At 43.8% G+C, this 16,399-nt stretch overlaps 1 protein-coding gene across 1 annotated transcript in view; it reads left to right on the top strand.

Annotated features, from left to right (window-relative positions):
* The window catches only part of flt4 (fms related receptor tyrosine kinase 4), a 47,182-nt gene that overhangs the window by 28,379 nt on the left and 2,404 nt on the right, over positions 1-16,399 (top strand). The window contains 20 exon segments of the mRNA XM_084352336.1: positions 376-541; positions 3,642-3,777; positions 4,344-4,452; positions 6,078-6,437; positions 6,938-7,084; positions 7,797-7,928; positions 8,440-8,546; positions 9,839-9,974; positions 10,423-10,527; positions 10,734-10,847; positions 11,477-11,565; positions 11,894-12,053; positions 12,168-12,262; positions 13,773-13,895; positions 14,072-14,183; positions 14,419-14,518; positions 14,756-14,861; positions 14,949-15,073; positions 15,923-16,043; positions 16,235-16,320. Coding sequence (XP_084208462.1) covers positions 376-541; positions 3,642-3,777; positions 4,344-4,452; positions 6,078-6,437; positions 6,938-7,084; positions 7,797-7,928; positions 8,440-8,546; positions 9,839-9,974; positions 10,423-10,527; positions 10,734-10,847; positions 11,477-11,565; positions 11,894-12,053; positions 12,168-12,262; positions 13,773-13,895; positions 14,072-14,183; positions 14,419-14,518; positions 14,756-14,861; positions 14,949-15,073; positions 15,923-16,043; positions 16,235-16,320 — 2,629 coding nt within the window.

Here is a 16,399-nt window from a genome sequence, read left to right on the forward strand (position 1 = left end):
GGATGGTGTTAGCACGCTAATTGCTGGGTGCTAATCAAACTGAAATCACACCTAAACACGTTTTATTCTTGTACTTCATTATGTTTTAAAGTTTATATATTCTCTTTTATCCCCGGCAAGTTTTCCTCTCTGTTTTCTAGTGGTCTAGTCGTGTTTCAGTCAGGTTTTAATTTACTCTTTTAGTCCAAAGACAATTAAATTAGATCTCCAGGAGACCTTAAATTTCTCATAGCTGTTTAGGATGTTTTCTCTGTTTGCATTTTCCCTATGACTGACTGGCATATAGCCCAGGGTTTCCTTGCTCTGCCCATTGTATATATACTGGGATTGGTTCGTAACCTATGAATATTATTTATTGGCTCTTCTTTTCCTCAGTTCCCCCACAGATCCACGAGAAAGAAGTGGCAGATCCGTCCAGCCCTTACCCCAGCGGCAGCAGCCAGACTCTAACATGCACCGCCTATGGTCTCCCAGCTCCCAACATCAGCTGGCAGTGGAGGGCCTGGGGTCCTTGTGTCCTCAACAGCACTCAGAGCAGACTGTAAGAAAAACTTCTCTCCCAGTTACACAAACTCACACACAGGACTTTTTTTCCCTCCAAACTGTGTAACCAGTGTGGGAGAAGATAAGGTTTGATCTAACAGGACAGAGGAGAGGAGTGGGATGCCGAGCGTGAAGAGGTCAGTGTGAAATTATCCACTGGCTCTGAGGGAAGAGGAGAGGTAGGAGATGATGAAGAAAGAGATGTGGAGGTGGATGAAAGCAGCGGAGATTAGGGGAAGGTGGAGGAGACGTAAATAGAGGAAAGAGAAGACGAAAGGAAAAGTGTGTCTGTTCAGTGTCCAACCTGTTCCTCCCCCATGCGGTAATAATGTGCCTGTTACTCTGCGGCTGGTCGGCCATGGTTCATCTAGCACACAGCAGCCTCACTGCCTGACATACGTAGGCAAACACACAGCTCATTCATGTGTCTGAAATGCACATACACCACCTAAGTGTGTTTGAGTCCATCAGGGTGCTATGTATTATACACACACAAATGCACAGATAAACTCTGACACACACACTTATTACCAGGCATCACCCTGGGCTCTCCATCTCTGCTGACTCCCACATCACAACGTAATGGATCCTCTGGGCGGCCATTTACAGTACATTTCCGTTATTTCCTTTTCCTTCTGCTGAATATCTCTCTGATATTCATCTTCCTCCAAGGCTTAATTTTTAAAGTTATTGCTGTCTTCTTGACCTTTTCCATGTGGGCATGCAACACGAGTACAAACACGTTGTCCGACCTGTTCTCATAAGCTGCACACTCAGAAAAACACACAACAGTGGCAGGTTAGGCTCAACTTAAGCTCCAGCTCTCCAGTTCAGGTTCTGTCGAATGTGACATTTCATGGGCGCTGACTGAAGCATGGCTGCGTTGACCTTCTCTGATATATAAGAATTGAATTGCCTGTTTTTTAATCTGATGGTCAAACATACGTATAGTGCAGGACAAATAAATCTGTCTGGGTCACAGCAGCCTGTGAATGGTGGCAGCGCTTTGGCTATTCTTCTTGGGGTCCATTCCACCATCAGTCACACAAAAAAAACAGCTCATGTTATTGAATTAACAATAAAGGACATATGGAAGGTAAACAAAAGTGTCTTTATTCTTCTTCATTTGTACAAATACATTGAAAAGTGAAGTGTCACTGAAGATGGCACTGTATTCATCTCATGTGGATTGGAAAAGGTTCTCTTGACTTACTATTTACAACAGTGGATGGTCTCACATAATGAGGACAGTGTCTGTTTTAGTCACACTGCTTGAATAAATATCACTGACCTCTGTCCAAAAGTAAACAATCATCCCTCCAGCGCCTTTATTACATACAAAAAGCAAAGTGTAAATGTAGGGCAAGAAAGAGCATCAGTGTATTTTCCAAAATGTTTAACTGTTCCTTGTATTATTAATTGTATTATGAGGGCAAAGCTTTGACTCAGGCATGTTATTGATCAGGGCAGTCCAGCCAGAATTTTAGAAATACTGGGGTCATCGGCAGAACCCAACCCACCTGAGACCTGCCACTAACTAAATCTGTAAAGGTTTCTGATTATTTAGTTACATTTATTAATTTAAAATAACTGTTCAATAAGATTTTCTGTAAATTTGATCTTACTACAGAATGAGGTCTTACCCCTCCCTCACAGGTCTGTAATTCTCGTAGAGAATACTATCCCCTTTATTTGTGTTTATTTTGTATTTAACTAAATGAAATAGAAAAATGGATATAAAAAGACTGAGACTCTACAGCCATGCTAACTGCTCTGTGAGGCTGCCTTTTGGCACAGCAGTGCTTTAGCTTAATGCTAACGTGTTTACAATGATGAGTCTATCCAATCTCAAAACATGTAGCGTTAATGAGAGGAAGACGTTACGGTAGCGTTAGCGTGTCCAAAGGTTATTAATGTTTAATAACAGTCGCTATTAATGTGAGCCAGTAACACCATATTTACTCAAAAGTGTTACCTGTCACATTATCCTACAACTCAACTCCAATAAGTTAGCTAAATACTTCTGCTTGTCTGATCTAACCTTAGCTAGCATTAGCATTTCAACACAACACACCGACAACAACCAATAAGCTAACTTCAGAAAAAAACTAAATGAACTCTTGGCAAACGTGTTGAGTTATTTCTGTTAAATCATCCATCAGGCTGAATCCTATATTTATCTAAGGATTTCATAGAGTCCTGCGGGGATGAAAGGTAGCATCGCCCGTGTTCTCTCATTTATAGCCTAACTTTATCTTTAGAAATCACATAAGTGCTGTTCATTTGTGAAGATCATCTTGCTGATTGTGACGTGTAAGTGTGATAAACTTGTGTTTGCCACAGAGCTTTTTTTCTGCAACAATACGAAATCCAATTTGAAAAATCCTATCGGCTTTTTGTCAATGAAACCAGGGCAGTTGCATCTTATACTAATAGTCATGACCAGAATTTAGCTGACAATAAATTATTCTGAGCTTATCAAAACAGGTTCTTTCACCCACACAATTTAATTCTCAATTAACTGAGTAATAATATGTGTATATGGACCAACCTGTTCTTATGGGCAGTACACTCTGAAACACTGCGGGCTCAACCTTGACTCCAGCTCTCCAGTTCGGCTTATGTCTAATTTCTCAAATAACTGATTTACAATATGTAAATGAATACAATAAGTGTGACTTATTTGTGAAATACAGTATGTATGTACACCACGAAGAGAGTAAAATGGAACTGACCCTGATTACCTGCTGTTACGGTAGGATACTGCAGCGCTCCTTCAGGAGAAAATGCAAAACAAGATCCCATTTCATGTTTCATTAGTTCTGCTGTGATGTTCACACTATGGATCGTCATAACAGAAATTGATACCATATTTTTTCCATTAGTTGCCAGGACACTTAGCATAATTGCCTCAGCTTTGGGATGTGAGCTGATGTTTGGATCTGAAATGCAATCCAGAGCACGGGGGGGGGGAAAACATTCATAAAACATCAGGATGTCTGGTTCGATGAGCTTCTGAATTCTCCCCCACTGCCCACTCTCTGCTGTGCATGTCAATGAGGGGACATGTCATGACTGTGTCTGTGTTTTCACTCCAGGGTCCGACGAGACAGGAAGGGCCGGAGTGACAGGATCGCCGACTGTCAGAACTGGCAGGACATTAACTCGGAAGACGCGGTGAATGAAATCGAGGCTATCGAAACGTCAGTCGAGGTGGTGGATGGCCGAGAAAAGGTTCATTTCATTCATTTTTTGATTGTTACCTTCATTAGAAACACCCCTTCTCATGGAGGAAAAGAAAGAATGATGATGTGACATGATTTTATGATCTGCGATGACAATTCCTGTAAGAAAAATGACACCCAGAAAATAAGACATTTATGTAAGTGGACTTATCTGTGAACTGATGTTTTTATGTAAGCGTCCCAAATTCTGAGCTCCATAACAAAATTTGTCAATCAAGCACCATTTCCACAGTAGAAATATTTAGATCAGCCTTCCTCTGCAGACTTCCTGTGAGGACTGCTTATAAACACACCCAGACACGCATGCAAGGTACACATGTGCACATACACAGGTCTGCACATTTAACATAGGAGTAAATCAACACAGAAACATGCACTCTGATGTGTTTCCGCTCACACCTGAGTGGCTTTCGCCTCTTGTCGGCCCGTCAGCCCAAACTCTGGTTTGTGTCAGCTCACAGAAGCATTACATGATTGCAGACTGCACTTCCTTTTAAGAAACCTGTGTCTCCCCCTGATGAATTCAAGTCTCGCCAACCTTTTCTCACCTCACAGATAGTGAGCAGGCTTCAGATTCGCAACGCCAGTGTTTCCGTCATGTACAAGTGCTCTGCCGAGAACAAAGCTGGCAAAGATGAGCGGCTGATCTACTTCTATGTAACCAGTAAGTATGTCGGGCTGGGGTGCACCCCGAATTCAATAACAAAGAGCACCAAACACAGAGTGATTAGAAGAGCTTATTTCCCCTAAATCCCCTGCAGTAGTGTTTAGCCATGCAGATCATTTTTGTTTAATTTGTCAAAGTTTAGAGATAACAGTCTCTGTAGTTTCTAGCTTCACCCCATTACAATAACATCACATTACACTCAGGGGCAGAATAAGTTTCGGGGCCCTGACTAGAAACTTCTGTTTGAAGTGGCTGCTTTCACTGAAAAGCCACAGGGCTCAGCTAGAATTAGTCCTGATCTTGTTTGTTTAATCCTTTCATATTGTAAACTTGAAACTGATCTGATTTTGAATGTTTTTGTCCATTTTTCTCTCATGTAGCTGCACAGTGCACATTAAGATTAAATACAAAGTAGTAAAACAATTTAAACATGTTTGACTGCAAATGAACCTGAATCACAGTTGTTCTGACTGATTTTCTTTGCTTTACATCGTACTTTTGTGTCAATATAAAAGAGTTTCAGTGTGGATCTGCTGGTCAGGAGGGTTTGGAGAGAATTTAGACAGCCTCTCTTTATGACCAAAATAATTGCAAATAATTAGCTAAAACGTTTACATGTCTGTGCCCAAGGCTGCATCGTCTCATAATGCTCTGAAGAAATAATCCTAATGAAAAGAGTTCGGTTGGTCTGTGGATTAGCCGGCGTAACGAGTCGTCATTTTTGATTTCTGAAATCTCACTTTCCAAACAGCGAGCACCACAGAAATCCCACTCGCTTCTCTTTTATTGGCATGCAAGTAGAAATCTCAAGCTGGGAATATAAAACCGAAACTTTCTGCATGGTAAAAGTTAATTTAAATGAATTTGCAAACGTAAAGGTGCAGTAGCTACGAGTTTTATGTCAAAAACATTCAAAAATTAAGTGCGATTATCAACAGAATGTGAAGAAATAAAAGTTTCGATGTTATGACGTCTTTGTGTTGTGTTGCAAAGCATGTTTAGTACGCTGACCAGCTAGCCCTGGCCCGTCACGGCCCAAACCTCCGGTGCTAGCAGTGAAAACAATCTCACGCTGCCCGAGCTCCCAGTTTGGATCGCTAGCTGCACGGCTAACCGAACTAACTAGCATATGGTAGCTACAGCAGCAGTTAGGGGTTATGCTGGTGATATGCTGCCCCCCTATTTGTTTAGAGTATAAATTCGACAGGTAGCCAATTCTTACATATTGCACCTTTAAGCCTGAAATTGATTTGAGTTGATTAGAAGTTGCAGTTTGTAAAAAACTGTTTACAGAACAACAATGAATCACATCAGTAAGAGAACTATTTACAGTTTAAGTTTTTTATAAACTTAAAGGGGCACTATGTCGTTTTGGAGAAGAAATAAAAACTCAGAATTTTAATGTTTACAATATTAATGAGGTAATAAAACAAACTGGGAAACATTTATTTTATCCATAACTTAATAAACAAGCTGTTCTCAGAGGAAAATAATGTCCCCAGAACACTGCTTGAAGCCAGAAAGGTGGCAGGGTCCGCCACATATGAACAAAGTAAAACAGTACGAAGCAGTGTTGTCCTTTAAGGTCAGTTTGTTTATTCCGTGTCTCTGTGTCTTCAAAGCCATCCCTGAGGGGTTCAGTGTGGACGTCCAGCCCTCGGAAAACCCCCTGGAGCAGGAGAGAGTGTCCCTCTGCTGCAGCGCTGACAATTACACCTACGAGCAGCTGCAGTGGTACCGCCTCGACCCTCGGGCCCTGCAGGACGAGCACAGCAAGCCCCAGGAGCTGGACTGCAGGAGCGTGCGCCTCTACGCGGACACCCTCGACGGCCAGCTCTCTTTCCAGGAGCCCTCCAACAGCTGGGTCCTGGACTTCACCATCGGCTCCATCAGGCTGCAGGATGAGGGTCATTATGTGTGTGAGGCTCAAAGCAGGCGCAGCGGGGAGAAACAGTGTCTGTTCAGATACATCTCTGTCAAAGGTGAGGGCTAAAAGAGATCCAGACACAGACATACTTGCACAAACGTTGCTCGGCGCGGAGAGTTAATTATAGAGAAAAGCTCCACCCCTGGCAGCGGAAACACACACGGGTCGCCGAGATGCTGCAGGCTTAAAAATACACACACTCTCGTGGAAGTGCCTACGCAGACTGATATACACATGATGGAGAGGAGAACCTGGTGTTTGTGCCGCTTTAATATATAACAACAGAACAGAGCTGAGACGCTGCAGGGCTGAAACGCACAAACAAACTCATGCTTCATTCATGTTGTGTGCTGGAACCTGGCATCAGTGCCTGGAGGATGCATGTACATTTTAATGGGATTTCTTTGACTTTTGTCCTTTTTTTTCCCAATCCTTCGAGAGCCTTCGGTAAATATCATGTACATTTACAGTCCTTGAGATGATCTGGCATCATAATGCCTATCTCCCCCTTTCCTTCTCTTGCCCTCTTCTCCGTCTTTTGTCCTCTTTGTGTAGCCCTGGAGGCGCCTCGCTACAAACGCAGCCTCACCAACCAGACAGTGAATGTGACCGAGTCCCTGCGGATGGAGTGCGACGTGGAGGGCAGGCCGCTGCCCCGCCTCTACTGGTTCAAAGACAGCCAGCCTCTCCACCAAATGTCAGGTGCGTGGATACACCTACACAGGTGATGCATGCGTTTACACAACAGCGCAGCCGCCCACCCGCCAGCCACCTGAACCCTCTCACACACAGCACAACAGTTACTCATGAAGTTTTCACCTTCGGGGCCTTAATTTAGCAGGACTCGTGTCTTCCAGTGAGATTACGAGGACTTCACATTAGATAAAAGAGCAGAAACAGGAAGCTCTGGTAATATTTACTCAGACAACTTCAGGCACTTGTTGATGTTTTTCTTTTGTTGCTCTTTCCATCATGACAAACGGCAATCCGGCTATTAGAAGCCAACACACACAGATACAGAACCGCCCACCAGCCCACCCACACACTCAAACTACTGAGCAAAACGTATCAAACAGAACCAGCGACAAGAATACACCCACACACACACTCACACACACACACATAAAACCCTGCAGGCCGATGGACATGGCTCATTAGCTCTCTCAGCGCGTTCCTCTTCTTAACATCTGAAGGAGATGAGGGGGCGGGAGGTGGGGAGAGGGGCAGTCAATATGGGCCTGAGTGACAGCTGATGCTCTGGGTTCAGTCGGAGAGGCTGCGGGGACATGCGGGTCGCCGCACGGGTGACGGGATTATAAATGACTAGTTTAGTTTGGATTCCAGAGGTGTGAGGAGATTTTGAGAAATGTTGTTGCAGTGTGTGCGTGTTTGTCACTTATTATTCTCCTCGCAGGGGTCCAGCTGCAGGATTCAAACCGCACGCTGAGTATCCAGAGGGTCAGAGAGGAGGACGCCGGGCTTTACACCTGCACCGCCTGCAACCAGCGCGGGTGCGTCCACTCCTCAGCCGCCGTCCAGGTCATCGGTGAGACAGCCACACACACACACATGCACACACACACACCGTGACACCTGACTCCACCACTGCCGACGTGCTTTTTTTCGAGTGCACTCATGGCTGAAATCACAGCTGCCCTCGGGCTCTCAGCCTGTCACACAAAATGTGAAGGTCTGGATTTTAGTCATTCACCTCTTGCGCTTTTCACTGCAGCTCGAGGTTTCGGGCTTCTGTTTTGTGCAACTCACCACAATCAAATCAAAGTCAATGACTGTCGGGGCATGGCGCATGTGTTCAGAATGAATGATTGAATGGGAGTGTTGCAGGAGGTGGTCTCTAGATGAATGGCTCGATTGAGTAAATGGCCTTTATAGCACGTTGAGGTATCCTACAGATTTAATGTAAGGAGCTCGCAACAAAGATAGTTTGTGATACAGCACCCCCTACAGGCAGTAAGGAGCAATGTCATCAAAGATTGAATAATGAAATGTAAGAGGAAAGTGTGTGTGTCTCATTCTTCTTCTTCCTCTCTGTTAAGGGTCAAGTGATAAGGCCAACGTGGAGATTGTAATCCTCATCGGGACCGGAGTCATCGCTGTGTTCTTCTGGGCCTTGCTCATCCTCATCTTCTGCAACGTGAAGCGGGTCAGAGGCCGTCGCTCTTCCCTGTGTGTCTGCGTGTTTGTGCGAGAAACTGGCAGACTGTGACGGAGACGCTTTGACCTCTGTCTCACAACATGTCTGCCGGCGTTTGAGCTCAACACGCTTGATCTTTAAGAGAGCCTGTGATTTACCAGCTGAGAGTGTAACTGATAGTCCAATGAGTCTGTTAGCCCCTAACAACGAGCATCTGTACAATGAGGCTCAAATTGCTTTTTATTTTTCCTCATTTGGTCACATGTTAGATCTCCACACACAGCCGCTCGGCAGCGTTTCATAGTTCGAGTTGGAATTAATTTCGAGATGGCTCGATATGCAGAGATGGATCTTTATCTCTTCTCTCTCTTAACAGGACCTCTGTCTTTTTGTCTCTTGCTCCCTTGTTCACTTGTGGCCTCTGGGCTGCCCTCCAGTATGAGCCAATCACATCAGGCGAGCTCCTCTCAACATCTTTAACCCTTTAAAAGCAGCAGACAGTTTAATGAGCTGAGAGGTGAAAACAGACAAAACCCCAAAGATTACAGGAGCTAGCCGACTTTATATCAGCAGGTTCGTAATACCTATGTTACTATTCTCACATATGAATATACAGCGGCTGGCATGGGGGTGAGTATATCATGACTGGATTTTCATTTTTACGTGAACTTATCCTGCAATTGGGTAGAAAAGGCACAAATAGTCAAGACCCATTAGATCCCGTTGTGTGTGAGGGTAATAAAGGTACCTGCTGTCCATGAATGTACATTCACAACCAGAGACTGCAGATGTCATGAACATATTCTTATAATGCATACATTCTGGCAGTGCCATTATTATAGGCTTATCAACGTGATGGCTGTGCAGCGTTTTTCATTTCGAGGTCTCTCCATCAGTACCCAGGCAACACTAGCATTTTTGCTGTTTGCAGCTGGCCCTGAAAGCCATCCCACAGTAAAAGGGTCATTTTTACTGTAATGTGCCTTTCAATAGCCAATGGATAGAAATTTTGTACAGAAAGTTTTTAGTTTTCAGGAGCTTTGACAAGAAGCTCTTGCGTACAGCTTGATCGCAAACCACGTTAGACTCATCTATTGTGATAAATCAGCTGTTTTTCTTCCTAAGTGTGGTAATAATGGAAAAAGGAGAACCCCACAGCCTGGATTAGATGTTTAGTACACGTTTCATTTCTTTCTCTGCTCGGTGTTTTATTTTTGTGCCACGTCTCCAGCGCTTCATTTACCGTATCCACCTCAGCCCCTCTTCACCTCACATCAACCCTTCCTCTCTCTGAACTTCAGGTTAACCCGGCAGACATAAAGACAGGCTATCTATCAATCATCATGGACCCGGGGGAGGTGCCTCTGGATGAGCAGTGTGAATACCTGCCTTACGACTCCTCGCAGTGGGAGATCTCCAGGGACAGACTCCGACTGGGTGAGCCATTGGGATAGGAAGGGTGGATGGTGGAATAAATGAGTGAATGGGAGGGAGGAATATACAGGCAGGGGATGAGAGCGAATAGATGGATGAAACTGAATTAGTTTTCCATTTCCAGAATCCTTAATGGCATGAGTTTGGACGGCAGCCAGCCGGGCAAAGTGCTGCCAAGTAAAGTGCTAATGTTAAATATGTGCTCATTCCCAGCACAGCTTTTGATAAACGCCCGGAGGAAAAGCATCTGCTCCGTGAGAGGGACTCGTGGCGACATGTTTCCAAATCCTGCAATTGAGATTCTATTCTACTTCCTCCCCTTCGTCTGTATAGATGCCAGATGAATTTACATCTACAGCTGTTTGTGTATTCCAGTGAGACTAAAAGCAAGTCTGCAGAGATCAATGGGCATGGATATTCAGTCGTGTTTCTGTGCTTTCTCCTGACACAGGGAAGGTTTTAGGCCACGGTGCCTTTGGGAAAGTGATTGAGGCTTCAATCTACGGCATCAACAAGAGCAACAGTTTGGACACAGTGGCTGTCAAGATGCTGAAGGGTGAGAACTGTTGTGTATGCGCTCTGGATGTGTACTGCATATGAGTATTGTTGGAAACTTTCTAAGATGCCACTGATGTACACATCTGAAGTTGTTTTAGCACACACACACACACACACACACACACAAAATGAAATGTGTTTACAAAGAGTAAACAAAAGGAAATGTTTCATGCATGATGTTCACTCTGTGGGTGTTTGTTTCAGATGGAGCCACAGCCAGTGAGCATAAGGCCTTGATGTCGGAGCTGAAGATACTGATTCACATCGGTCACCATCTGAATGTGGTGAACCTGTTGGGAGCCTGCACTAAACCAAACGGTGAGGACGGGTTTATACTGTATTACAATTCATATGTGTGTGTTTAAAAACATTTTATTTTCGTATCATAATGAGTTCTGTTTAACCGACTGTAACAATCGTCTTAGCAAAAATATGTTGTCATGATTTTAGAGAGAGTTTCCTGTGGCATTTGATATGTAAATGTGTGCAGACCATTAGTGTTTGCAGAAACAAACACCTGCAGTTTGGGCACAGATGATCTCTTTTAGTTCTGCTGTTGAGTGGAATTCCTTTTCTCGGAGCTGTTAACATTTTTTTGTCTACCCCCCGCAGCTTCCACACAACATCTTGAGCAAACAGCTGCCTCTGTTTTTCTGTGACACCCCTAATTTTATGTCCATATATCAATTTGACCCAGAGAGCACATTTCTGAGGGGCGAACCATCTGAAAATGTTTACCCTAAACAAAAGCAGCAATTTGCCTCGGAGCTAACCTCGGGCAGGAAATGCTTTCAGAAAAGGAAAAGCAGCTCTCACTGGCTCCTGAACAAGAGGCAGAAATCATTTCAATGAGAGAGAAAACATTTTGAAGTGTGCTGAAAGATTTGTAGCTGTTTTATTACTGTACTGCTATGATAACAAGATAAATCAATTGTCTGTGTCATCAGGTCCGCTGATGGTGGTAGTGGAATACTGCAAATACGGGAATCTGTCCAACTTCCTCCGAGCCAAGAGAGAGTTCTTCCTCCCATACAGGGTATCCAAAACACTACACACTGAACTAGTCTCTACCCTTTTATATTTGTGTGTCCTGCTGTGATAATGTGTCTGCAGCTCAACCCACAGAAAGAGTCATATTCGTAGGTAAGAGCAATAGTTCAGTGATGCACCACAGGGGGGAATACTGTTGTAACTGTCTGCAACCTAAAAGCATGAAAGACCATTTTGAGATACTGAGTAGTCCTCTCAGCCATCTGAGCGTATTGAATCAAGCTTTGACGGCAGGCGATTCCAAACAATTTTTTAACATCGGTGTATTTTGTAACTCTTTTTTGATATTGGCCTGAATTGTTTCCCTCACGCAGGATCGCTCTCCTAAGACTCAGAGCCAGGTGAGACGGATGATCGAGGCTGGCCAGATGGACCAAAGGGCTCGTCACCCACCTTCTCCGTCCTCCTCCACGCTCACCGCTCCTCAGAGTCCGTCATCCAACGCGCTCGCTCAGACTCCTGCTGTGGAGAAAAGTGAGTCTGATTTAATTCACAGGAGTAAATTATTTAACTATTTGTCTTGTTACAATTGTTTCATTTTTCCTTTTTCTTTCCATGACTGCCCTTTCCCTCATCTTCTGTCTCCAGTGGAGGACTTGTGGAAAACTCCTCTGACGATAGAAGACCTCATTTGCTACAGTTTCCAGGTGGCTCGTGGGATGGAGTTCCTGGCCTCCAGAAAGGTTAATTGTCAACATTTTCACACAGGTTAATTGTCAAGATTTTACTCAGTCAATTAGTGACTGAGCCGCGTTGAGTTGTCAGCAGAAGTCGGCCTCAGGGGCAGCAGGTTGTAGCCTGGATCATTCAGCTTTTCAGGCCTTTGAGCTCATTAATTAATCGTGTGACAATAAACTAGAGCTGTGCGGCGATGCCATACTGCATACTAATCTTATTCAGGTTCTGACTGTGTGGTGTGTTTATTCAGGAGAAGTGAGAAAATTAAATATATTCCCAAAACGGCACCACTCACAGCTGCCAAACAAACTGTGGATAGTTGATGAAGATCTTTGGAGAAAAAAAATGGCATACAAGAGTCAATGTTGGTGTCCTTTTCCACATTAGATGTTTTATTGCTGTCCAAAATGGTGGAAATCCAAATAATGATAATTTTGTATATATATATATAAAAAAAATGAATTAATAACACAAACAAATGTTTACAGTTGTAGAAGAAGTATTCAGATCATTGGCTTAAATAAAAGAAGCAGTACTAAGAGAAGAGGTAGGGTAGCTATGAGTGATATGATGTTCCTGAACTTATTTACTTATGTCCCCAGTGTCAGGTGATCAATATGCATCAGTGAAGTAAAATCGTCATCAATACAAAGGAGTGTGAAAAGAAACTAGATTAGTTCGGACTGGATTAATAAAATAAAAATATAAATATGTGTGTTAAAATTAAAAATTAAATTATACTGGCAATTAATTACGATAGTAGAATACATGTTCACTTAAAATGTATTTAATTTTGATTTAATACATGAAATTACAAATAGAATAAAACATTTGAAATATCAGGTTAAAAAATAAAAAATGTTAAATAAAAAAGTAAAGTAAAAAAAAAAAATACAATTAAATTACTAATAAAATGAAATAAATCAAATCAAGTGTGGACGATGTGCACGCTCTTCAGCACTGCAGAACAACTCACCTGCCATCAAAACATGCTTTTACATTTCCATTATTGTCGACTTACTTCCACAGCCTATCTCACGTATGAATCCGCTGGTAATCGGATGAATAATGAAATTTAAATGGTGACAATGGCTTGGCTTTAACGACTCCCTCAAACCGTCGTTATCCTGTAGGCTTGTTTACTTGACAGCTTTGTGAAGGATGTTGGATCTCCTACAACGATTCCACAGAGCTCAGCCGGGCCAAGACAAAGTCCAGTCCCAGTTACAAACTGGCACAGACACACACACACACACGCACACACACGCGCACACACACACACACACACACACACACACACACACACACACACACAGATTTTAAGTCAACAGACAACTCAAATTGCCAACTCGCTTTTTACTTACTGCAAATCATCTCTGCTATTCACTCATCAGAGAAAAAAAGAGGTGAAAGCACCACATGCGAACAGTCCACAAACACACACATGCATACACACATGCACACACACCTGTCGGCTGAGTTATGATGTATGTGTGGCCGTGTGTGTATCCACAGTGTATCCACAGAGACCTGGCAGCGCGGAACATTCTCCTGTCGGAGAACAACATCGTGAAGATCTGTGACTTCGGCCTGGCCAGAGACATATACAAAGACCCCGACTACGTCAGGAAAGGCAACGTACGGCACCCTCACGCTCGCTTTACGTTTATTATCCATCTCCATTCACTGTGGGGAAACATTAAGTCCCTTTTCGGTTTGGTTTCTGGAATCACCCACATAATGATTACATATAAAGGCATAGGTATCACGTCTGTTTATGTGACCGTGGTGTAACACGCGTCTGGTTCTCGCAGGCTCGTCTGCCTTTGAAGTGGATGGCTCCGGAGAGCATCTTTGACAAAGTGTACACCAGCCAGAGTGACGTGTGGTCCTTTGGAGTTCTCCTCTGGGAAATCTTCTCACTGGGTAAAGACAAAATCACAGCACACTCAATTCATCTTTTGTGAGGCCGCATTTGTATAGAAATCAGAAGAAAGGAACAGTTGGACCGGCTGTTTATAAAAATGTCTCCGTTCCTGCCAAAAGCAGTTTGGAAATGTATTCCTTTGGAAGCAAAAGGAAATCTCCATGACTGTTATCCAAACAATGACTTAACCTGAGATGTTTATTAATGTCTCGTCCTCCGTTTGTGCACCCTCAGGTGCGTCTCCGTACCCAGGAGTACAGATCGACGAAGACTTCTGCAAACGATTGAAAGACGGCGTCAGGATGAGATCGCCAGAGACAGCCTCCCCTGAAATGTAATGTGCTTTTTCTTACTAATCTGCCTCTTAGATAAAACAATCTTTCAGTCAAATAAGATTTACAGGCTGAGAATGTCTTTGTCTGATCAACCCAATCACAAGAGCAGATATTAATCTGCTCTTAAATATCAAAAATTAGAGCGACTTACTTTTAAATTTAAGACACAAGAGCAAACTTGTAGCCGAACGCCACAGTGTCTTCTTTGTTGTGATGGTGCTGCCCTCTGCTGGTAGATATGGCATCATGCTGGCCTGCTGGCAGGGTGAGCCCAAAGGGAGGCCGACGTTCCCGGCCCTGGTGCAGATCCTGGGAGACCTGCTGCAGGACAACAGCCTGCCCGTGAGTTCACTGCTGGAGAGCCATGAATTCTCAAATTCTCAAATTTGAGTTTGTAAAGGGTTTAATTTTAAGTCGTATTTCCCTCAGGACGGGAAGGACTACGTCCCCCTGAACCACTCGCAGAGCTCCGAGGATGACGGCTTCTCACAGGCGTCATCACGGCCTCCATCTGAAGAGGAGCTGAGACTGGCCTGCAACACTCTGCCCGCCAGGTACTTATGGGTGCTCCTGTTGTCCTTCAAGACCCCGTGAAAGGAAAAGAAACTGGGACCTGGGAGACTGTCATGTTTAAATCATTTTATCTGGTGATATGTTTCTTATTGTAAGCAATCTCATGCACCGACAATGAATTGCATTGCAGTGTAGCCATGGCCTGATATATTTTGTTCCTCACTACCGTGAAAATACATCAGTAAACTACACCCTTGCCCTGGGTGACATGTTCCTTAATTACTATGAATGCACACACTGAAGTTTATTTTGAGACGATCACACACACACACACGCGCCGCCCTGCTGCCGTAAATACTCACTAGTATTTACCACTAAATCCACAGCTGAAAATAGTCCCCAGCAAATGTACCGTTCTGTCCGTTTTGAGACGATTGCACACAGAGTGCCCACTGCCAGCTGTGCTATTTTCTTTTCCTTTTTTTGCCTGTTTTGAAACTGAAAGTTAAAAGTATATCCGTAGTGTGAACCAAAGAGCTGAGGGCTGAGAGAGACAGGCTCTCTCTGAATGAATCATGTTCTATCACCCAGATGTGTTGGCACGTCTGTATTTTCAAATATTTTTTCAACTGATTAATGAGATGACATTTTTTTTATGAAAAGGGGAAATGATTCTGCTGATAATAACTCCATTTATCATCACTTTCAAACCGCAGACCGCAGCCTGAAGTCGACCTTTTTCAAGACTAAAAGTATTTAAAAAATTCAAGCTGCTTCTGGTTCCCGTATTCCCACCTGCTCTGGACCCTCCTCCGCTTCCTATCTCCTGTCATTTGTACGTCGACTATCGTGTTTTAATCTGACAAACCCTTTCTCTATTTTTTGACCAGGTATTACAACTGCGTGCCCTTCACCGGCTGTGTGTTCGTGGGACCCTCCAAAATGTGCCAGCCCAGAGTGAAGACATTTGAGGAGTTGCCCCTGGAGATGCACCCACAGAAAGCTCCTCAAGTAAGCCCTTCCTCTCCCTGTTGATCGTTGAAAAATGTGAGTCGGCTGCTGACATTTTGCGAATGCCATTCGTCTTTGGAAATCTTCCCCTCGGATAATTACCAAAAATAGTCGCTGCACTCAGACGCAGCAGCAGCGGGGTCAGCCAAAGGCACTTAATTCACATGATGTCCCACTGTGTCTCTTCCCAGGACAACCAGACGGACAGCGGGATGGTTCTGGCCTCCGAAGAATTTGAGAGGATCGAACATCAGCACAGGGGTGCCGTCTCAAAAAGGTTAATCATACCAAAAGCTGATGATCAATACAAGTGTCTGAAACTGAAAGATGAGACGAGAGAGCAGCCGGTTATTTAG

Source organism: Pagrus pagrus (genome assembly GCF_965226575.1).
Source record: "Pagrus pagrus genome assembly, chromosome: 5".
In the NCBI taxonomy this organism is placed as follows: Eukaryota; Metazoa; Chordata; class Actinopteri; order Spariformes; family Sparidae; genus Pagrus; species Pagrus pagrus.